At 41.8% G+C, this 23,739-nt stretch overlaps 2 protein-coding genes across 4 annotated transcripts; one reads left to right on the top strand and one right to left on the bottom strand.

Moving 5' to 3' along the window:
* Positions 1-8,584, top strand: sh3glb1b (SH3-domain GRB2-like endophilin B1b). Of its 3 annotated transcripts, none has more exons than XM_023822251.2 (10): positions 1-281; positions 833-974; positions 2,258-2,386; positions 2,908-3,041; positions 3,758-3,850; positions 5,262-5,348; positions 5,778-5,801; positions 6,539-6,628; positions 6,735-6,835; positions 7,619-8,584. In XM_023822251.2, the coding sequence occupies exons 1-10, from the start codon at positions 219-221 to the stop codon at positions 7,776-7,778; spliced, it is 1,023 nt and encodes a 340-aa protein (XP_023678019.1). In that variant the 5' UTR covers positions 1-218; the 3' UTR covers positions 7,779-8,584. The 3 variants fall into 3 exon arrangements, with proteins under 3 accessions (XP_023678019.1, XP_023678020.1, XP_023678016.1); XM_023822252.2 differs by lacking the exon at positions 1-281 and adding an exon at positions 325-480 and having other exon boundaries at positions 7,643-8,584; XM_023822248.2 differs by lacking the exon at positions 1-281 and adding an exon at positions 325-480.
* Positions 8,585-12,634: 4,050 nt separating this feature from the next.
* On the bottom strand, positions 12,635-23,172 carry LOC111849449 (transforming growth factor beta activator LRRC33-like). The gene is made up of 4 exons (XM_023822325.2): positions 22,747-23,172; positions 22,185-22,294; positions 18,159-18,277; positions 12,635-15,232 (listed from the first exon to the last, which is right to left on the bottom strand). The coding sequence occupies exons 3-4, from the start codon at positions 18,252-18,254 to the stop codon at positions 13,277-13,279; spliced, it is 2,052 nt and encodes a 683-aa protein (XP_023678093.1). The 5' UTR covers positions 18,255-18,277; positions 22,185-22,294; positions 22,747-23,172; the 3' UTR covers positions 12,635-13,276.
* Positions 23,173-23,739: the final 567 nt, after the last annotated feature.

The following is a 23,739-nucleotide window of genomic DNA, read 5'->3' as shown; positions in this document are numbered from 1 at the left end:
TCTTCCGATTCACAGCAGACAGACACGCAGCTGCAGGAATTACTGTAATTCCCACATGACCCTCCAATGTCACCTCCAGACGCGTGGCCGATGTCGTCTTTCCTAGAACGCTCTGCCTGATCGCAATAAACACTTTCGCCGTCTAAATACCAAACTGCGCGGATCACCAAAACAGCACGCGTTTTTTTTTGCAAGTGCGGCCAGCTACGTAGCTCGACATGGACTTCAGCGTTAAAAGACTCGCCTCCGACGCCGGCACTTTCCTCAGTCGCGCCGTGCAGGTATAGAATTTATTGCGAATAAATCCCATGCCGATTGCGCCCTACGTATTACTAGATAGCCTATATCAAACAAGCTGCCACCTATAGTAAGCGCTACAAGCCGACTTGACAGGCGGGATAACTCGGTGCCATGTTTCCCTCTTGCTCCACTAGTCGGATTTTACAGCATAGAATCCTCCAGACACAGGAGTGTAGGGACGTAAGCATTACACCCGAATTACACCTCGTTTTACTTTAATGATAAATACTCAGTGATCTGCGTTTTGCGAAATGCATTAACCGAACAGCACGGTGTCTATTCATGTAATCATGTATCATATGAAATAGGAAGGTGTCATTTTTTATGTCGAGCTATATCGGGTCAGCAGGCTATCAAGCAATATCAAATGTTAAATGTTTAATAGTTAAAACAGCAAGATAGATAAGAGTTATCGCACATAGATCTGTGGTACAAAAGGGAAACATCAAAATTTGCCGACTGCGAAATTGAAGGTCTTTATCCTGGGGTAATATAAAATGTTAATAAACATATTAATCTATGGCGATTTCAGTTCGCCGAGGAAAAACTGGGACAGGCGGAAAAAACCGAGCTGGACGTGCGCTTGGACAATCTCCTGACCAAGGCAGACACCCGCAGGCGGTGGACGGAGAGGTTAATAAAGCAGACTGAGGTGGTACTTCAGCCCAATCCGGGTAAGAAACGAAAGCAATTACTTTAGCACAGTCTAGGGGGAAAGAACACTGGTAAAATTCATGGGGATTCTATGTACAGTTTTTTTTCTGTAAATATGTATAAGAGGATGCATCATGGTTAAGGTTATTGGGTTATGATCTGAAGGCTACAGGTTTATTGAGATCAGCTATAGTACCATCTTTGATGGACATTGATTCGATATTACGGTGAGGAATAAATTGTACCGTATTTTCACATGTACTACAACATGCTGAAATTTAATACAAAGTCAATGTTGCTATGACTCAGTATTTTTTCCCCGGGGAGGAGGTCGGGGTGTTTCGTTGTAAGAGACTACCAAAAAAAGAAGAAAAAAAAACTCCGCTATTCACGCTAATTTCAATATCGATTATATAAAAAATGCATATGATTTGTTAGTATTTGCCGTGTCATGGTACAAAATATGCAAGGGATAGCTAAAATGAATGAAAACAAACTAGGAACAGGAAACCTCAAGTGTCCAACAGAGGAGCAAAAAAGAAATTAGTTTGTTTTTATTCTATATCCACAACTGGTCTGTCATTTCCAGAACTGAGTGGTACATAACAATAATCAAGATTCAAGATGTTTTATTGAGGATTCTACAACAAGCACATTCGGGTACTTACTCATTCAGACACATGGGGCACAAGAGCAACTAACAATATGCTAGTAAATAAATATTCTAATGATACATTATTGATCCCTGTGGGGAAATTCTCTTTTTGCCCGCCCCATCTTGCTTGCCATGACACATTTGTAGGTGAGAGTACGAGCTACCTGCAGTGGCACCCATGGAGCTGGGGGTTAAGGGCCTTGCTCAAGGGCCCACGGATATGTGGCTGTTCTACTGAGGCCGGGCCCAAACCAGCAACCTTCTGATCGCAGGACCAGAGGCTTAGCCCGCTGAGCCACATGCTACCAGGATAGATGGATGATAGATTTTCAATAATGCTGTGAAAACAAGTACATCTCAGCCCTTAAGGGGAGATTCTCCAGCACTACCAGGTCACGGCAGTGTGCAGAGTCGCTTTGCTGTGGAAGGCAGGGGAGATTATTGTACAGGCTATCCTAAGCTGTAGCCTAGGGCCCCAGCAAACAGCAGGGCTCCACCCCGCCTAGGGAAAAACGTAACTGTCCGGTAAATCAGCAATACCTGAGTGTCCATGCTGATCTCAGCCTACGGCACCCGGATTCGTAAATCTGCCCCTGGCGCCAGGCCTCTCATGCTTCTTGCGATCAGCCTGGCTATCTCTTGCTCCAGGGCTGAGAATGGAGGGACTTTTATACGAAATGCTGGAGAGGGAAGCCCCGAGGCACACAAGCAACCACGAGCAGCTGGGCGAGTGCATGATTGACGCGGGCCACGAGTTAGGCCCTGGGACTGCGTACGGTGAGTGCTGGACTGTCAGTGCCCAAGCAGGCCCCCTGAGCTGTGGGACAGCCAAAAATGGCAACGATTACATCGATTGTGAGACTTAGACAAAGGAGAACTCACTAAATATCCTGCAGAGAATATAAAAAATGAATGAATACAATTAATATGAACAATATTCATGTAACTAACATATAACACGTTACGAAACAGAATAGTGTTTCCAGAATTGGGACATTGAAAATTGAGAAATTGAAATCAAATGAGATTATGGAAAAAGGCAGTGATATGCCAGTTCTGAGGAATGTTAGGGGTGTTTTGTCCATCAATTTGACTGGGAAATTTCATTATTATGTCTGAATGCCACCCGTCTTCATGCAGATTTTAAGTAGCAAGTTTCCGACAGCTGTGTGCCTTAAAAACAAACCAGTGATCACCTAAAAACATTCAGTTTATTATTAGGTGCATTAATAACCTTCCGAAGTGGCTGCCATTTCATGTGAATTATGACAGAAGACTCTTGGTTTCACCACTTGCAGGAAAGGTACTGATAAAATGCGGGGAGATGGAGAAGCAGATCGGCGGAACACAGAGGAAGTTAATTCAGGGCGTGACTGTCGGCTTCCTCACCCCCCTGAGAAACTTCATTGAATGGGACTCAAAAACTGTCTTGGTGAGTTGAAGGAGAACATTGACGTTTTGGCCTGCAGTCAGCTGCCACGGAAGACATAAAACAAAGCAGTCAGTTCAGGCCGCTAGTAGCAGTCAGTCACTGATAAAATGCTCTAGACTCATTAGATGTTATCGTCTGTCTAGTACAAAGAACTGTTTATGTGTCACCTTCAGATTATCTAGTACATAAGACAATAACCACAATGTTAAGCAATAGATAAAAATACATGGTACCACTTCAGACCAACATGCAGAATATGAACATGTAAAAGGCATTTTAGAGGTAGAATCTATCTTAGACTGATGATCTGCTTTATCCACCAAAACTATAAGCACATTTTGACAAGACGTTATAAAATAGGCCTCGACTTATGGAAAACCTACTTAACTAGATCTGAACTTACGCAAAAAATTCCCAAGAAGCACAAAGTTTGCAGAAGCACTATTGCCAAAAGGAGACATCCGCCTGTAGGTAAATTTTCATCTTTTCATACATTTAATATGTGTTCTTTAATTAGTACGCATTACTGATACATTTTTTAACTTATATGTTTTTTTTGCATGAGGTGTCTTGAATGGCTTGGGGTGGTGAATCTGATGTGCGTAAAGTTTGACTCACGTTGGGGTTTGTGGAACGGATTACTTACGTCTGTATTTAGGAGGACATACGTCACAGCGGGGGGGGCCTGTTTGTGATGAATCTGTTCATTCTGCCAGAAAGAAGGGAGGCTGCTGGAGAACAGGAGGCTGGACCTGGATGCTGCCAAAACCCGCCTGAAGCGAGCCCAGATAGCGGACGCCCACCACGCCGTAGGTCTCACTCTCCTGTAGCTGGACAAGTAGACCAGCAGTATTGCAAAGGTTGTGGGTTTGAATTCCACAGTCATGCATGACATCACTCTGCCAAGTACAGGATTTGAACCTACGACCTTCTGATGTAGCATTCTACTCACACACCACCAATGCTACCTGTTTAGCATCCAGATGGGTTTCTAGATCCCCCGCCCCGATCATCCCACAATGGAGGGGAGATGATTGATTAGCAGCAGAATTCATTTACACCCTACCCATAGACCAGTGGGACTCAACCTTGCCCTATTCAGGAGCCACATTGACAAAAAGAGCTGCAATCCTCCCTTTCCTGAACCCATTATGTGTTTAAGAATAAGGATAATATATGGTCTTAAGGGGTGAAAAGCATGACGTAATTATTATCACTGCAACCATGGTTTTTAACATTACTGGCAGTGTTTCAACATTATCAGTATTAAATGATTTCCAAGTGCTGATCACAGAGTCCATAACAGCAACAGACAACACATTGCTATTTTTCACAGCCCATAACAGACAGCAGACTGATCATTGGGTGTTTAGTTTCGTGATGGTGCTGTAAATTGGATCTTTTAAGCTGTGAAATGACGTTATCATAAAGCATTTTCCTGCACCGTTCGACACAAAGACTCTCATTCCTGCTGAAATACCCAGTATTCCTCTTCATATTTGCATCTCATACGCCATTTTTGCCAAATGCTAGTTTCCCGGTGTTAATGTAAATTCATCCTAGCATGACACCTGAGGTGAATTGCGATTGTCTTTTTCAGGCAGTTGAGGGGTGGGGGCGTTACAGTAACTTACAGATTGATGTGCGCAAATGAGCGTGAAATGAATTCTGCTGACAGTGTTTTTCTTCATTGTCTTTTGAAGATTTTTAAAAGACTTTTCTCTTAAGTAGGACTTAAAAGAGCCGCATCTGTCCTTTGTAGAGCCGCGGGTTGAGTATCACTGCCATAGCCTGACAGGCCTGTCATTCTAATTAAGGGGAGCTCTGTGCCAATTGGAGATCGCTCACTCCCACGCAGCCGGCACAGAAAGTCTGCCGCGTATCTGCAAAATCCTGCTTCAGACGAGACCTCTGGAGTGAGTGAATTATTAAAGCATTGTTACCGGCTTTTAAAGCCACTCTCCGCGGCGACTCCTTCATCCTGACATCTCTGAGACGCTAGCTGGTGGCTCTTATCCAGGATATATCGGATTCCAAGGTGTATAAGGCGAAGCAGTTTCTGAGCTACGTATTTGATAGTAATGGATGGAAATCAATTTTAATAAAGGCCCCCGCTCTGTCTGCTTTTGCTCTGTAGACAGTCGGTTTTTAACCACCTGCAGGGTTTTGTGGTGCGTGTGCCTGTCGTGTCCCATCATGGTCTGTTCTCTTCCATGTCAGCGGCTAAACTCCGCCCCCCCGCCTAGAGAGGAGGCAAGAGCGCAGTTCTCCTACATGTTCAGCTTTCTGCACGTAAAATGGATGAAGGTCAGTTATCCCTGTCACATACTCCACACCTCCACTATCTATCTATCTATCTATCTATCTATCTATCAAGGCGGCTACCATTTATGTTCAGTTCATACAGGTGATCATCATACAATTATTCACCAGTGGTGCTGAAGCAACGAGATACATGAAAATATGCAAGATCTGAAATCCTGCCTGCTACCTCATTTCTTATCAGATTTAGTTTGGCAAAAGCATGATGCCTGTCGGGGCTCATAATTCTCTGCCTTTGAAGGTTTTTCTGCATTATACACTATACATTGTTTCAGTGTCTGCATCCTATCCCTTCTCTATATTCTACCTGTATTGATAAAACTGACTCATAACTATACTGATTCTCTGTGTATTGCAGTTTTACCATCTATTGTCCTAACCAGTGCGTTGCTATTTTTTAAAAATGCAAACCAGATGTGGACTGCAGAAGTGGTACAGGTAAGTTTGATCCTGGCAAAAAAGAACAGGCAAACAGTAGCAAGACTAACAGGCATGGATTAGAGTCTCACAAGGGGCTCTCCCACAATTACCGGGTACCTCCAGCAGGGGGCAGTGCTCACAGCGTCACTAAGGGCGCCCTGTACTGTGCCACCGTGAGGTACACATATCTGCTTAATCAGTGTAGCTCGGTCAGCTTTTGGCCCTACTTGCGAAATGTGCCCTGTGACAGTTTAGCCTGCTGCGACTGTTATTTTCGTAATAGCTTTACAATTGCTAACTGTCATACCCACTGCATATTATTGATGCTGTACAGTTCCTCATTCATTAGAAAAACATATGCAATCCTGCTGGAATATGAACGTCAAACTGCTCATTCTGTTCTTTCAGTCCAGAAATGTTAGAATCGGTTCCTAAAAGGCTGGTTTTTGTTTTTGGCTCAGACCCATTAAATATATTTTAGCCCAGTGTCTCCCAAATCCAGTGCTCGGGGACCCGCAGCCAGTCCACGCTTTTACTCCCTCCCTGCTCTCTGCCAGACAGTACACGTTTTTGCTCGCTCCCAGCATGATCAAAAACATAGACTGTTGTAGGTCTCCAAGGACCGGATTTGGGAAACAGTATTTTAGCCCATTAAATATCATTTTGTTAGTTTATCCATCACTGCATCCAGTGTCCATAAGCTGCAGTGGTTCTGAGCATGCTCAGTTTGACGGCCGTGCTCGTTCCCTCCTTAGGCCGAGGCCCAGCTGAGGAAGACGCAGGACGATTTCGATCGGCAGGCAGAAATCACCAGACTCCTGCTGGAAGGCATCAGTAGCACCCAAGTAAGCAGCCCCCCCCCCTCCCCCCCCCCGTCTTTGTGAGGCCCGCTGTGGCTCAGTGTAGCCTCACTGTACACTAAAGAACCCCCCCCCCTCCCCCCCGATGCAGGAAAACCATCTCTCCTGCCTTAAGGACTTTGTGGAAGCCCAGACTGCATATTACGCTCAGTGCCATCAGTACATGGTGGACATCAAGAAACAGCTGGGAAGGTAAGTAGGTCATAAAGGGGGGGGCTTTACGAGGGGGGGTCTGATTTTTATGACTAATGACTGAATGAGACACACTAAACTATTTTGTGTATATTTATTTGGTGGGGAGGGGGGTAAATAATATTTTAGGAGGGACTATAGCCCTTTGACCCCCCTGTACATGGGTGCATTCTGGGATGTATCTCACACTGGACACAGGCCTCAGATACTCTGGTTCCCAGTTATACAGCACAGTGAAAATGTCTTAGGCAGTCATAGGAAATGCTTAAAGCTCTTTACCTGGCTAGTCAGTGTGTATTTGCCCAGAACAAAAAACGCAATTTAACATTAGAACATATGCAGATTAACAGTAACAATAAAAACTAACAGGAAAATATCCTCTCCTGCAAAAAAGTTACTGATGCCTTGTTGGATGGCTAGATGAACGTCGCTTTGGTTCCCAAACATCTCCTGAGGGCCACCTCAGCCATTCCATGTATTTGTTACGTTTCACCACCAACTCACTGAATTAACTTCATTTGTTTAAAAAAAAAAAAAGTCAATGAGGTAGTGATTAGCTATGCAAGGTGCTGCTGTTTGAAAAAATATGTGAGTGTGTTGGATGATTGCTGAAGATGTTGAGGTGACTTTAGCAAAGGTTTTGAAATGGCAAAGCTAACAGACTTTGACAGGCATAATATGATAGTTTTACACCAATATGAAGGTCATTTAAACATCATTTTCTTGGCCTGCCTGCGACTTTCACACAGGACTGCATGCCTGGTATGTTTTCCTCTGCCCTAGTGTCCAACCCAGTGTTGTTTCCAGTGACAAGCGGCTGTCATCGTGCCCAGTGACCGATGCCACCCTGCCCCCCCTCCCGGAGCCGGCTGCCCACCCCACACATCTCCCACCACCATCCTCGGCCCCCTCTCCCCAGACGGGGCCCAGTCCAGCTTCCTGACCTGGAGGTGGAGTTCAGGAGGCGGCAGGACGAGGTGGCCCTCGTCTTCACAGACCGCGAGCCGCAGCGCCCCCTGCTGCTGACCCTATAACTATGCTGTTAGCTAACACGAAGCGCACCAGCTATGATGCTACAGTATGACTAGCTGGCGCCAATATCTGATGACAAAAGAATGACATCATGTAACAAAAGGATTATGTCATGTGACAAAAGAATGCACAGCAGTCACCTTTTGTACAGTTAATAGTAGACCGTAACCCTTAATGCCTTCTGCTTTTCAAACAGAAGACTTAGCAATGGATGAATCTTAGCCGAATTATAACAGTGTTAAGCAATGCAAGGCACCAGAGGGTGGGGGTGTGCGAGCAGGCACACGAGGGGGGGTGTATCGCCTTACAAGTGAACATGAACCAGTTTGGAGGAGGATAATCACTGCATCTCCGATCTTTAGGTAAAGCTTCACGTGAACTACTAGGCAATAGTGAGGCTTTTCGGTGAGATGTGCAGTTTGACACATCATAAGTCCTGCTGTAATATGTGCCAAGAACTTCAATGGTTAATACTCTGGCGGCAAAATTTCTGAAAACACTTCCAGGTTTTAGAGGTTGCAAAGCTATATTCAACTGTTCCTCCAGTTACTTATTTAATCATCCAATCATCGATATTTGATTAAATATTTAACTAGAGTACCTTGAATACAGTTCTGTAATCTCTAAGAATTGGAAGTGTGTTTCCACAATTTTGGCCACTAGTGTACATTAGATGTCGCGTTATTGTGATTTTAATAAATGTTTATACTGCTAAAATATATTTGTGATTTTGCCTTTTTTGAGTGTGTGTTTCAGTGCAGTTTACAGTTTTTCTCCGTAGCTTTGGCACATTTCTCAAATGACAAATAGTATTTGCAAAATACTACATATAATTCTCACACCATAATGTCACCTCTGCACGGCAGAATGTCATTTCCCGTTGCTTAACGCAAATTCCCAAATGTTTTAATACATGTATACAAATGGTAACGTACAATTATCCTCATTTTGCATCATTTCAGTGGCTTAAGTCTTGGTAGTCAAAATGGATTGTATAGTTTCCCAGTGAAATAATTTTACACACAACACTATATATGTAAGTGATGACCATGTCAGCCACTACATGCAAAACAGTTCACCAAACTTTCGAAATGATTCAAGAATACATGCAAATAAATTGCAGTGATATGGCATTGTTGTGTTTTTCAGCTCACAGTACGTGACTCTCATTTTGGTTGCTATTGTACTTCATCTTGAGACCATTTCTGTTAAGATCTGAAGAGAAGTGCATTTTAGTGCTTTTTCTTCTCTATGAATTTTACACACTGTAATGCACTGTAATGAAACAATGTCTTGGACATGAATAAGTATCAGTTTGCTAAAGAATAATAATCAGTCAGTAACAATGAGGAAGTAGGAAATGATCGCCATTCAGCATTTTGGAGCTCAGAAACATACACTGACATTTTGACAATATATCTAAGCATATTGATTTGTAGTTTAAATGATGAAGCCACTTTTCATTTTAGTGGCACTGATTAATTCATCAATGAAAATTTTAGTTTTTGAAACAAAGAGACTCTTAATTGTTCTGGGTAACAGTTTTTCTCAATTGCTTTGACTCATTTCCGGAAAAATATTTAACGTCCTCAAGACTATAAGCGCATTTCTGAAGTTCATGCATTTAGCACAACGCTGTGGTTTAGCCGCAAAAGCCTGAAACTCGCCCAAAACAATTAACTCATGTCTCAAAATCAAATAATTCCACCAACGAATTTGTCAGTGTAACAAAATGAAAAGTTTTAACTATGAGAGTCAAAATACTTATAGGTATATTGTTAAAATGTCAGTATAAGTATATGCTCCTGAGCTCCACAACTCTGAATGTTAGTCGGTTCCAACTTCCTTATTGTCACTGACAGATCATTTTTCTTTAGCAAACTTATTCATGTCAAAGACCCCAGTTTCAACATTGCAAGGCACTACATCACAGTATGCAAAGTTCACTGGCAAGAGAAAGCACTCGCATGCACGTGTGACATCTTCAGAAAACACAGTACAATAACAAACAAACAAAATAGTCAAACAGTACTGTGTAACACAATAACGGCAAAAGGGCAATACAAGTACAACAAAATGGCAACAAAATCATGTAATATGGGAACCAAAAACACAACAATGGTGTATCACTGCAATTTATGGCATATATGATTAAATTATTTTGCATATATATGTACTAAAACATTTGAAGCGATGAGAAACGATGTTCTGCTGTGCAGAACTGCCATTACGGTGTGGGGATTACCGTCGACGTTGTTTTGCGAATGTTAATTGTCATTTCAGAAATGCTCTAAAGCAATCGAGAAACACTGCAATGATGCCTTTTGCATCTTAGCCATTCTGTTGTGTTGAATGCACGACCTGTTGTGACAAATTATAGTCGCAAGAATGTTAAATGTGGTTCACGAAATGTGCCAAGAATTGCCGCGAAAAACTGCGACTGTGCTAAGTTTAAATACGAATGTGCAAGAGAACGTGCAGAGACAGAGACCTTACTGACGGCATGGGCATTTGCTAAAAGTACCACATAATTAAAGAAAATGTTGCACATAGAATAGCTCACTGGGAGGATATTACCATACAAGCAAGTAACCCCCCCCCCGGGCCTAACTTCCTGGGTCTGTGACCGTTCCTCTCATTGCCAGCAGATGGCAGTCTAACATCTTGAACTATATCTTGAGTGTTGTCTTGAAACTTTAAAGGACGAAGAAAAATTACCTTTGCTCGTTAAAATTCAAACTCTAAATTATGTTTACTGTCATGATTTTTTTGGTCTTTGGTCTTATCAGTTTTAACATTGGAAAGTTTTTTTAGACATAATGATGAAAGGATTCTTAATTTTAAGTTTTTAATTTATTTAATTTAGATTGTTAAATTTAGATTCCTCCAATTCAGACAAGAATTATGAAACAATCCTTTAATGATCTTATAGTTTGCACTTATTATTTTTAAAGTAGCGTTTCCTGCCAGCCCCTGGCACATCAAGAGTTAAGTGGAAATATGCTCTCTTACATGGTTCCTGTTGCTCAGAGGTCGTAGCCCCTTACTCAGACTCACGTGCACCTCCTTCCCTAAAACGCAGCTGGATTCTACCAGATCAGGGCCTACGCTGGCCTTAGGCTGGGCATTGCCGGTTGATGATGTGGTTCCTCTGGGTGGTTACTCACATTCTAGAACAGCTAGCTCCGCATTCTATTTCTGATTGTTTTAATATGCATCATTTCCCACCCCCTCCCAAACCCACAACCATATTTATCACTTTTGAAAACGTTTTTTGACATTTGACATTCATCTTAAAATACATTATTCACTAAAGGATCAGTCTGGCCGTATTACTAATCCAAGTCCCTATTTCTCTACTATTTAAGATCATTCACTTTATCAAATCGATTTTGTTCATTAGGCATGGTTAGAAAACAAGGCTGAGGATGAGTTTACGGACATATAAAATTGTGAACTTTGTGATATTTGATCGGCAAGCTATGCGCTGTGCGGCTTAGCAGGTTAGGATCGTCTGCGATTGGAAGGTTGCATGTTCATATCACAGGGTCAGCAGAGGAATGCAGCACTTGGGAAAGGTCCTTAACCCATAACGTCTTCAGGGACCAGCCCTGCTTTCTCAGTATAATGTAAGTCACTTTGAATAAAAGCATCTACTAAATAAATGAAATAAGGGGTTTTGTTTACTATATAGCTACATGTCCCCATTTACCTTCCTTTCAAAATCTTTTCCTGTGTTAGAGGAGGTTTAACCACAAAGCCAAGACAGCATTTTGCACAACTCTGGATCCTGCCCAACAGGAATGAGTCCACCTCAACCCTGCTCTGCTCGCTGTGTTTTTCTGTTCCAACCGCCTCGACCCAAAATGTCACCACAGTGGTATTCTGGTTACGCTCTGGTTTGCAGGCGTACGTTCTTCTCCGCTCTTCTCTCAGAACTCTAGCCGGGCGCAGGGCCTTTGGCGTGTGACTGCCATTGGCAGATTCCCATCAAGTACAGTGTGGCATGCCCAGCTGCGTGCCAGCCAACCAGGAGAGCCTCAGCTGCCAGCGGGCTCCACTGAAGTCATGTCGGTTTTTATGAAGGGCTGACAACTGCAGAGCCAAACGAGCTTGAGTGAGGGTGAAGACTGTCACTACAGAACTGAACGATACTGTGATAATAGTAACCTTTGCACTGTTACGTAGCCGAGTGATTTGAAACTGAGAGCGTCCCCTCCGCCCCCCCCAAATTTTTTTCTTTATTTTTTTTGAAGTACTTGAAGTTTTGTTTTTGTGTTAAATGCATGTATAAAAACGTTGCATTAAAAATCGTATCTTAAACCCTCTTCTCTATCATTTGCGGCTCTTTGTAAATCTTGGGTCAGACATTTAGGATAAAATGGCTCTTTACTTTAAAAAGGTTGCTGACCTATGCCCTAGACCTAGACCTAGACCTAGACCTAGACAAAGATGAAGGACTTTCTCCAATGGTGAATGTGAAATTAAGGGAGTCAGTAAACTGGCTGCAGAAACATTTAAATGCATTAAAATGGGATTGTTCCATGCAAAGAAACGTGGCCTTACTACATGGATGAAACTCCCTATAAGATACTCTTTGTCTAGTTGCAGTTCAGCTTGGCAAAAGAAGGAAATTCCACGTAGCTTCTGTTAATCTTTCAAAGAACCTTTTGATGTAACACACTTACATGCAAACACAGTGTCACATACACAGTTTCATACATGTACACAAGACCACACGACTAGATACCAGGGAATGAAACTCTGTTCTGCATAAAACTGCTTTATTTCTACGAATAAAGTAGGGAAGGAGAGTAAAAATATACACTTCCTGTTATTTTACAGACTATCGCAAGCAATAAGTCCTTTCAGTGTTTCTCAGGTTATGTTCCTGATGTAGGGTGATCACCTAATCCATGTCGGGGGGGACACTATGAGCTACGACAGGGTTTGTAAACTACCATTTCAACCATTTCAGTTAAAAGCACCCAGATTTCATTGAAGCACTGAGTTTTTGCTGTGTGCTGATTGGTCAGTTTCCTATAATCATGCATGTTTCACTTATGTTAATGTAAAACAGCTGGATGAGTCTTTCAATCAAGGGAACAAATCAGTCAAAGTACAAGACAAACCAAACAATTTAGCCAAGCTTTGGAGCATGGGAGTAGTATGTAAAACCTGAAATGGCTCATAGTGTCCCTCCTGACATGGATTAGGTGGTCCCCCTATCCAGATGCTGTAAGTAAACTTACAGAAAAGTTCACAGAATCTTATTCACAAGGCAGTTTTCAACAAGGAGTTTTCACACATGGCATTGATCAAAATCAGTATTCATTAATTCCCCTTTTCGTTATTACTGATTGCTGACCATTTACTCATTAAATTGTGCGAGTAACTCGTTGCTCAGTCTTAGTACGGAGTTGGCTTCCAACACCTCCTTTTAATCTCACTGGGCAGGAGATTAGGCCTGAAGGTGAGGAAGAATATGACACCAATGCCCACAAGCGAGAGGAACACAGGGAGGAAGAGGAGGACGTACAACCAGCTGGGCTCCTCCTCACTCCTTCCACAATAGTCTGAGGTTATGGTGTCTAGTGAGCGTCCCCCAAAGTCACTGAGACATGTCAAGCTACTGAGGTCCTCAATGGTCAAAGTCTTAATGTCACGGAGCACTTTGAACCAGGCCACCTGGCAGCAGTTTAAAGGGTTTCCCCCGAGGAATAGGCTCTCCAGGCTGCGACTTAACACCTGAGCTTGGTGCAGATGGATAGCTTGCAGATGGTTTTCTCTCAAGTCCAAACGTCTAAGACTTAGACTTAGTATAGAATCTGGGAGGTATGATATGGAGTTTCCAGAAATATTTAATGAGTACAACTTTACAAATTGGGTAAAGTCTAGGTTATGGAGATTTGTGCTACCTAGGCCTAGATGTTGTAAGGTCTGTGTGATGCCCGTCATGGATTCCTGCCCTATGACCACACCTCGGTTGCCCGACAGCTCCAAGACCATGAGGGGCGTCCCGTCGAAAGCCCCAGCTGGTACCCATCCCAAGCCACAGTCTCTGAGGTACAGCTGTCTCAGGGAGCTGATGCTCCTCCAGACGACGCAGTCTGAGTATTCTGCTTCTGCGTCCTGCTCCTCCAAGGAGCAGATGGCGACCTTGTTCTGGCTCAGATCCACCACTGTGAGCACGGGCAGATGCAAGAAGAGCATCGGAGGGAGTCTCTGTAAGTCATTATGGCTCAGGTTGACATGTCTCAAATTCTCCAGGTTATGCAAATAGCTTTGGTTGGCTTGAAGAACAGTCAGCTGGTTATTGCTCACATCAATCTCATAAAGATTGGCTGACAGTTCATCAGAGTCGAAGCTGAAGGACTTCAAACAGTTGCTTCCTAATTTTAGTCTTGATAAATGTGTCATTTCACTTAGAAAACCCTGTGGGAGATATGTTACTTGGTTGCTAGTGAGATCCAGGATATCCAGTGATGAGATGTCTCCATGCAGGGTTTCATCCCACAGATTTACTGTTACGTTGGTCACATTGCTGTTCAGATTAAAAAACTGAACACTCCTGACCCAGTTTGGTAAGCTGCTGTTCTCGAGGTGTTCATAAAAGCCTATTTGGTTGTCTGACAAAAGTAGATTCTGTAGGCGACTGCGGGTTGGGAGAAAAGGGAAGAAGAGGAGCTTGTTATCTCGAAGGTCGAGGGTCTCCAGATGGAAAGTATCATTCAGATCCTGGTTGGAAATGAACCACTCGATGGAGTTGTGACTGGCATTGAGCATTACCACCTGTGTGAGCTGAAATCCAACCAGGCACGGCAAACTGTTGAATGCCAAATTAAGCCACTGTAGTCTCTGCAAGCTGTCGAAAGCCCCCTCTTCGATATCAAATAAATGGTTCCTTTCAAGGTTCAACTCCCGTAACTGGTGAAGGTCACGGAAGATACTCTGGTCTAGTCTCAGTATGGTATTCCCGGATAGAGACAGGAACTCTAGTGAGGTCATGTTCTGCAGCAGGAATGAGACCATATCCTCTGTCAACCCATTTCCAGAAAGATCCAACACTCTTAAATGGGACAGATCTGACAATGCCTCACCCAGCTCTTGATAGCTAGCATAGAGGCAGTTCTCCGCCAAGCTGAGCTTCTCCACATGACGAGTGCGGCGGAACGCATTTGACTCAACAGTGTCTAAACCATTGCTTGCAATGTTTAGAATGCGGAGCTCGGGGTAACTAACAAGACAGGTGTTTTTAAGTAGTTTGATGTCATTGTTATCCAGGTGAAGGTCTTCAATGCTGTTGGGCAGGTCTGCCGGTATAGACGCCAGCTGACTTCCACTGCACAAGGCAGACCTCTGTGACTGCAGGGAAAAAAACAAAAACCAGGAGGAACTCAAATGCATTGTACGAACTGGAATGAGTACAGGAAATGTCAACATATTGAGATGTCGGCATAAAGAGAAAGGAAGGAAGAAAATTGGCTTTTTTTAACAACAATGGGACGTTATATGCAAAGATTAACATGTGTGCATTGAAACCACAAATCTATCCATCTTTAATAACAATGTATCCTATGTATCCTAGGAGGCACAGGACACAAGTCAGGAAACAGCAAGTCCATTGCAAGGCAAACACATACACATACACATAAACACACACAGACCTGTACTCATCTTTGTGGGGACCATCCATTCATTTCTAAGGGCAAAACCCTAATCCTAACAATGACAACCTTCAGCCCTAACCTTAACCATAAGTAACCAAGCAAAATACAAGTCTTTTGGCATTTTTTGTTTTTTGATTGCAGTCACACATTTATATAAATCTGAATTTCCCCTTGTGGGGACCAAAAAAAATGGTCTAAACAACGTCAAAATAACAGGTTTTTATCACATTGTGGGCGCACACACGAACACGCACAAACGCATAAACCTTCCATAAAGGGCGTGAAGACCTGCCATATTCGCGGAGGCACCGTTCTACAACACTGCCATGGTTGTTCGGATTTTGGCAATTTATCTTTTGGTACTTTTTAGCTGAATTGCGGAAAATGGATATATGTCGACCTCTGCTCGATAACACAGGACTCACTATAAACTGCACACTTCTTACTAAGCGTGCATGTGGTATCTGTGAAGTCGTGCTCGAGGGAAGTGCGAGAGAGCAACGCCCTGGTGAGAACAAGCACTGGCATAGCGAGAAACCAAGCAGGGGGATGCATGTGCTGCTGTGGTTAAATCTCATTTACATTTTAATCGTATTCTGTAAAAGCATGGATGCTGAAATAGCAGCTGCTTTTAATACAGCTTTACAGATTTGTCAATCAGTAAACACAGCAATTCACAGAGCTCTCACGTGTCATTAATATATGTCCCAAATGCATGCATGCAACACAATACAGAATATAATACAAAAAATGATCAAAATATCTCACATCCATATGTGCCAAAAACAAGAACTCAAATCTGCTGTCTTAAAAATTGTAGACACAAGAGGAAAACCCTTTTCTATACTGCCGATACTTGTGACATTTAGCTGTTATTAATGCATATGACACCGATAAACATATTGCGTTTAACTCATTTGTGGAGTAAAGGTTAAAATGCACTGTACAAGAAAAAATCTTCTCCTACAGCTCTTTAAAAAGTATTTTTACTCCCTCACAATCCATTATTAAATACTGATTAGGGCTGTCACCATCATGAAATTTTAGCTGAAGATTAATTGTCATATAATAATTGCGATCAACGATTTAATTGTCTTTTTCTGTTCATTTTCTAACACTATTAGCCTAGAGTTAGCCTAATCATAGTTTAGTATTACAAATACACATTAAGAAGAACTGAATATTGGAACATATAAATAAAAATTGCATTTCCCTTTTAAGCTCTATGAACAAAAAATATAGAGGCCTGATATGACAATAACACCTGTCCGACTTTACCTCGCACGTGTTTACTTCAGTCATCTATTTCCAATTTTTGGATCAGCACTATTACCAAAATATCCCATACCTGAAATGTGCAAATAGTGATAGAAATATGCCGGTTCTGCCTCATCCAGCTATTTTTATACAAATGGATGTGGAAGATTAACGATTATGCAAAAAATAATCGCAGTCAGTTCAAATAATCGCGACCAGGTGATTATGTAATAATTGTGACAGGCCTAATACTGATTATACAACAGCAGTGTAAATTATCCATCCTGATTGGTCAGAAGGGTGATGATTTATTTTGTACATCTGCACACACAGTGCCGGCCAGGTGAATCACAGCAATAAATCAATGTGACATTGGCCCCCCTCTCGTTTGCAAATTTCTTATGTTCTTAATATTTAATTCTAAACTAATGTTACTTAAAATTCCACATAAGATGAATGGATGGATGCAGAATACAATAAAAAAAATTAGCAGAAGCTAAACATAATATAAAAAATTATTTGCGTAAGAAAGTAATTTTACTAATAAATGTAAAAATAATGTCTTTAGGTACAAACATGTAACCCGAATAGTAGTAACCATTGTATTTGTGGGTTAATGCATTATATATTTTTAAATGCACTCCGCAGGGGCAACTGCTGTATCGTGCAACTCCGCAGTCATGTGTTTGAAAACATATAATGCACTGCTTGTCATCCGTTAAATTTACTTGAACAAGTATATAGTAAATAAATACTTTTTTCAATTTGAATTATGGTATACATTGCACATGCAGGTTGATGTGGGGCTTTTCTGATAGCAAATATATTTGAGAAACAGGGCTGAGAGCCCATCCGCCCTGTAGGTGACATATTACGGGCTCAAAAGATCGAGCAAAAAAAAATAAATTTGAATACTTCTGGCATTCCGTGACAGTTATTATTTTTAGTTTCAGTTTTAATATTTCACTATTTTTCTTGAAAAAGGGTTGTGAACTAGCTAGTCAGTAGCCAGATTCCCTGTGCTGGTGGAACGCTTTAATATGAATGAACTGACATTCAAAAAATTGTTTTTGTTACTCTGGGGGCGGGGGGGGGGGGGGCGTCCTCAGCAGAATCTCACCTAGGGGGCCAGAACACCCAGGGCTGGCCCTGACAAAGCCATTAAGACTTATATAGTCAAAGTCAAGAAGTTTTTATTGTAAATTTTGCCATAAGTACAGGACACATGGAGGACTGACATTTCGTTACTCTCAGGCCCCATGGTGGGGGCACTAACAATGACACACAAGACAGGCAAGGATCTGGACAAGGACCAAACTTCTCCACCTGCCAAAGATGTCTTCTGAGGATTCATGAATCCTTACCAGGCTACAGGAAGTGTGCCAGAAGTGACCAGCGGATCCCAGCATGAGTTCAACAGTCAGGCAGAGAAGACAAGGGAGTAGGATCCGTATCTGCATCTTAACACCATCACTGACAGCACCTGAGAGAGGAACGCAGACAGGAGGCAGTTTGAACACACTCCGGCTTTCGGTGAAGCACTGACTGTCACTGGTGCAGATGGAACACGACGTTTATGCAGAAATATTTATCAGGATGTTTGTGAGGAATGATGGGGAGGCAGAATCATTAGCTTGCATTTACAGTCCCCTTGGTCCCCTTCTTTTGAAATTTCCAAGATGTTTCTGCAGTCATTTACCGTTGCTAAGTTGCCCCTAAAAATATATAGATTGTTTGACTGCCAGAAAATCGACTGCATTGCAACAATATCATGAGACTACACTTTGTTTTCTAGAGAAAAACTGCCCTCTGATGTCAGGAAGAGACTTCCTCCATTGACTGTTCCTTTCCTGATTGTCTTGATATGAGATATTTATTGTTTGCAGTTTATCATCCTCGTTATCGCGTGATTCTTGGGGATGGTGGCGCATCGTACACCTGGGAAGGCCAGTGACACGCAAGCTCAACGCCATTCACCCCCAGTGGGATGCTGGGAACCACAGGAAATGACATATTAAGCTGCCAAAATGTTGGTTGACATAAATTCATACTTTGGATTTACTAGATTTCCTGGGTACAGTAAATGTGTTTAACATATGAGAGTCACTTTATCTATTGATATCCTTGAGGCACCCCGTCCTACGTAATTCCTTGCCGTGTGCCCGTAGCTCTCAGGAAACACGCCGGACCCCCGTGACGCTGCATAGGGCCAGTGGGCACAGACAATGGATGGATCGACGGAATGGGTTGAGGTTAATCTTTAGTCCATCCATTTTCTGCACCCACTTGTCCTGTGTAGGGAAATGGGGTCTGGAGCCTAGTCCCAGAAGCTACGGGCACAAGGCAGGGAATAACGCAAGATGACATGCCAAGCCAGAACAGGTCACACTCACACCATTCACATACACCTACGGGCTAGTGGGTAGCTGACAGAAAACAATTAATTCCCAGATTCATTAATTACTTTCAAGATGATGATATACATGAATGGCACTGAGCTATTCCAGGATTGCGGGATTAGCACAGACCACGGGTGGCGAAGGAGGTAGATTTTGGGATCAAAAACAGCTCCATTCAATATAAATCCACACCGATGATTTCAGAGCCGTTATAGCAGAATGGAAAGATAGGAACTGTCCACAGTTACAGGCTAAATTTGAGGCCTGCCATTTTATACTGGAAAACAAATAAAACCCCACATGTTTTTCGACATTTTTAAGTTATTTCCCACAGCTATAATGTACATTAATAACAAAGATTATACAATTATACGATCATAATGTTTGTTATTATTACATGTTTTATTAATGTATATTAAAGCTGTTAAGTTATTTTAGGATGTTATGGTAGACACTCTCAGAAAAAAAGGTAAAAATCTATACCTTTGTTTGTCACTGGGGCTGTACCCTTATAATTGTACCTTTTAAGGTACAGAAATGGACTCTGAAGAACATCCCAAAGGTACAAACAGCATTAATGTACCATCAATGGTACAGAAATGTTCCTCAGACCTTAAAAGGTACCATTTTTTTCTCAGAGTGTACTTACATCATGCTTATGAATGTTCTATAAATACATTGTACAGGGTCGTAGCCAGGATTATAAATTACCAGGATCAAAAGTGTTAGCCCTTCCTGGGTGTTACCTATAATGTATCGTGGTTATTGGAGTTGCAGAAAAAATACTGAGGGATTGACCTCAGTGTCCTCAATGGTAAGTATGTTATGATTATGATTGCATTATGTATGCATTATGAAGGTGCACTGAATGTTCTATGAATGCATTATGAAGGTGCACTGAATGTTCTAGGAATGCATTATGAAGGTGCACTGAATGTTCTATGAATGCATTATGAAGGTGCACTGAATGTTCTAGGAATGCATTATGAAGGTGCACTGAATGTTCTATGAATGCATTATGAAGGTGCACTGAATGTTCTAGGAATGCATTATGAAGGTGCACTGAATGTTCTATGAACGCATTATGAAGGTGCACCGAATGCTCTAGGAATGCATAAAGAATGTATTATGAGGGTGCAGTTAATATGAAGTGTTACTGTATTTTTTTCCTCATCTGCCTTAATTAATGAGGATTATTACGACAGTTCAGGGAAATTACTTTAGCACTTGCTTTTTCCAAAGCAACATACATTTAAGAAAGCTGGGTTACACAGTCCCTGAAGCAATTGAGGGTTAAGAGTCTTTTTCTAGGGCCCAACAGTGACATCACTCTGCTGACCTTGGGACTCAAACCAATAACCTTCTGATCAGAGAGACAGTGTCCTAATCCGGTGGGTTGCACACCACCCCTTCATTTCTAGGATGACTCATATCTGAGTGGCTGTGTCCATTTATAAATCCAGATTGTTTCCTTGTGTTAATGTTATTTTTCCACCTACTAAAATACCCACAGCTAAAGTAAAAAAAGAAAGGTTATTATTAATAAAAAATAAACTGGGCAGAGCTCATTTTAAAAAGATCAGCGTTCACAAGAATAGTTGCATGCAATTTGTTTGTAAGTGACATTTACTTCAGGCCAAACTAGTTAACGTCCATGTTAACCTATGGAAGGCAATAGCTGTACGATTGAAAGTGCAATTTATATCTTACTGATGAATTTATATGCATCTTACTGATGAATTTATATGCATCTTACTGATGAATTTATATGCATCTCAATGATGTGCCTTTTGTCATAGATTACACCAGCAATTGCGCTTAGAAATCTATGCACATCCAGATGCCAGATTGCCTTAGCAGAGTGTTTCTCAACCTGGTGTTTCTCAGAAATAATGTCAACGCAATTCTTATTTGGTTATTTTTTATGGTTATTTTATTTAATTAGCTAATGATTTCAGTAACACTTAAGGCCATGTTTTAGTAACACATCCATAATGTGTTATAATGCATTCATAAAGCATTATAAACATGGCTATAAATCTTTATAAAAAGGCATTATTAGTTGTTATTGTGTTTAGGAATTACTAAAAACATGGCCTTAAGTGAAGTATTACCATGATTTCTAAATCAGATGTTGATCCATTTGCTCTCCAGTTCACTGTAATAACTTAAAATTATCAGTGGGACAAAAGAACCAAACCAGGGGAACCATCCATCCCTCCATCCATCCCTCCAAGCAGCTTCTAACCATTTATCCAGCACCATACACAGACATTTTAAGCACCTATATATAAAGCAGGTTAGGCAGCTATATTAGTATTTTGAACCAGGCCAGTAGAGTATGGAGGTCTATTTGAGGTCAAACAAGGTATGATATAGCCCAGGCTAATACACTTTATATACTGTTCCAGCTATCACATATTCAAGTGATCAAGGCAGTTCATGAAGTTCCAAAAAACAGCAACGTCGATATATTCCCAGAACAAACTTCTTTATTCTTTGCATACTTCATTATTTCGTCATATCAGAATTTTACTATCTGAACAGCAATGCCCCAAAATAATTGTGACACGCTGATGCACCTTATTACTAGGCAAAAACATGTGTGTGTTTGTGTGTGTGTGTATAAAATTTATATTACATTGTGGAGACCAAATGTACCCCACAATGTGATAAAAACCTGTTTTTGACGTTGTGAGGACCATTTTTCAGGTCCCCTCAAAGATCTGTGAATGTAATCAAAAAACAAAAAAAGCGAAGTCTCGTTTTTTGTTTATAGTAATTTGTGGTTAAGTTTGGGGCTGGGTAAGGGCTTAAGGTCATCATGTTGGGATTAGAATTTTCCCCATAGAAATGAAGAGTCCCCACAAAGAAACTTCTGTCTGTGTGTGTGTGTGCAATCATACAATTAATACTGGAAAAGTAAACCAAGATGCAAAAGCTTTAACTGCGCAATCGCTAATTGCGCGATGCGATTCCGATTATACGTACGCAGGGTTTTCGGATCTTTTCTTCACCCTCCCTGACAGTTGAAGCGGGGCCCCATGTCTCTGGCTTGCGCCGTCCGCGCTGCCGATCGCCGCGGGCACTCGAGTCAGGGTCTGCATTGGCAAAGGGGGCAGTGAGTCACATGAAGCGTCTAGCACATCCAACGCAAAGTGCAGCAGAAAACTCCCACCAGGAGAGAAACTTGCAGCGTGCGGCTCATTGATCACTATCTGCAAAATGTTAAATGGTGATTGGGTGTTGCTGGACCAGAGTTAAATCTTTGTTGATCATATAACGACAGTACTGCCAGCATCATGGTGCGGAGTCTCATATACAAAGTACAATCACGTAAGATTTACCACGAAGTTTTTCACAAAAGCAAGGTTCCTGAAGATAACAATTAGACGGCAGTTTGGTGTTGAAAACAGCTGGAATATCTGTGTTAATCAAACCCACTTTGCGACATAACTTTAATTTTGTGAAAATGGGTCATATGCAGAAAATCATATCCCGATTGATGTACCTGCTAGTTAAGTAATTAGTCACAGGTTGGTGCAAATCTTACCTCTTAAATCTCGTTTGCGTTTTCAGTGATGTACAATCCCTCCGCGACTGGTAGATTAGAAGCAGTTCGCTTCAAAGTATCCCTGAACTCTAGTACTGATCATATTCGCGTTTCTGTTGCATCTACTTGACGGGGGATCTTTACCTACTAGGCACACCCACAGCACTGCTCCCGGTTTTGATCAGCAGATACATTTACTACAGAGGAAACCGCAGGCTGCTCACACCCTTCCTGCCGAAAACAGCACTTCGCTGCACTGCACACTCCACCTGCCTCCCTCCACCCGCATTACTACCTCTTAGCAGTACATACATTCGGGTCTTCTGCATACAGCAGTGTCACAATCGGTGGAAAGACTGTGGCACAACATGTTGTCACAGTAAACCACAGGAAGAGCTACTTAGCCGCTGTAAATATACACGCGTGTACCAAAGCCATTTTTGGGCTTTGGATACCATTAAAAGCACACCAGTCGATACAGAAATGATGACTGGCGAGGCAACAAAAGACTTTCCAGAGTTTTCATTTAATCCATTAAAAAAAAAAAATCCTGCTCTTTAAGCAACTTGCGTGTACGCACACATATACATATATGTGTTTGTATGTGTTTGTTTTTTGAGGAGACTTTATTTTTAAACTCAGGAATGGACCAAGGAAGGAAGCCACCATCAGAGGGAGAGTGTGTCGCTAGTTGACTTCCTGTCCTCCCATGACGTGAACCAACAGCCACTTCTGCATCTTGAGAGTCTGCTGCACTTTTTTCATGAACTGAACTGGGGTTCCAGAGACTGTTAGATATATTTTCAGTGTATAGGCCATTGGTTTCTCATATTTCCTACTCTGCACTGTGAAAACCTCAGAGGGTTTCGAAGACTTGCATGCTATTTTCAGCCTATGTCGCACCAGTGAAAAGTCTGGACACACCCATCTAAAGAAAGGTTTATTTGTACTATTCTCTACATTTTAGAATAATTATAAAGACATATATGGAGT

The sequence above is a fragment of the Paramormyrops kingsleyae genome, chromosome 21 (genome assembly GCF_048594095.1).
Source record: "Paramormyrops kingsleyae isolate MSU_618 chromosome 21, PKINGS_0.4, whole genome shotgun sequence".
NCBI classification, from domain to species: domain Eukaryota; kingdom Metazoa; phylum Chordata; class Actinopteri; order Osteoglossiformes; family Mormyridae; genus Paramormyrops; species Paramormyrops kingsleyae.
The sequence above is the reverse complement of the archived record's forward strand: the minus strand, read 5'-3'. Positions and strand labels throughout refer to the sequence as shown.

Coding starts and splice junctions, on each gene's coding strand:
- LOC111849449 (XM_023822325.2), bottom strand. CDS start 18,254: ATGCAGATACGGATCCTACTCCCTTGTCTTCTCTGCCTGACTGTTGAA. Junction 15,233..18,158: donor GGCACACTTCCTGTAGCCTG/GTAAGGATTCAT, acceptor TTTTCCCTGCAG/TCACAGAGGTCTGCCTTGTG.
- sh3glb1b (XM_023822248.2), top strand. CDS start 412: ATGTTTCCCTCTTGCTCCACTAGTCGGATTTTACAGCATAGAATCCTC. Junction 2,387..2,907: donor AGGCCCTGGGACTGCGTACG/GTGAGTGCTGGA, acceptor CACCACTTGCAG/GAAAGGTACTGATAAAATGC. Junction 3,851..5,261: donor TAGCGGACGCCCACCACGCC/GTAGGTCTCACT, acceptor CTTCCATGTCAG/CGGCTAAACTCCGCCCCCCC.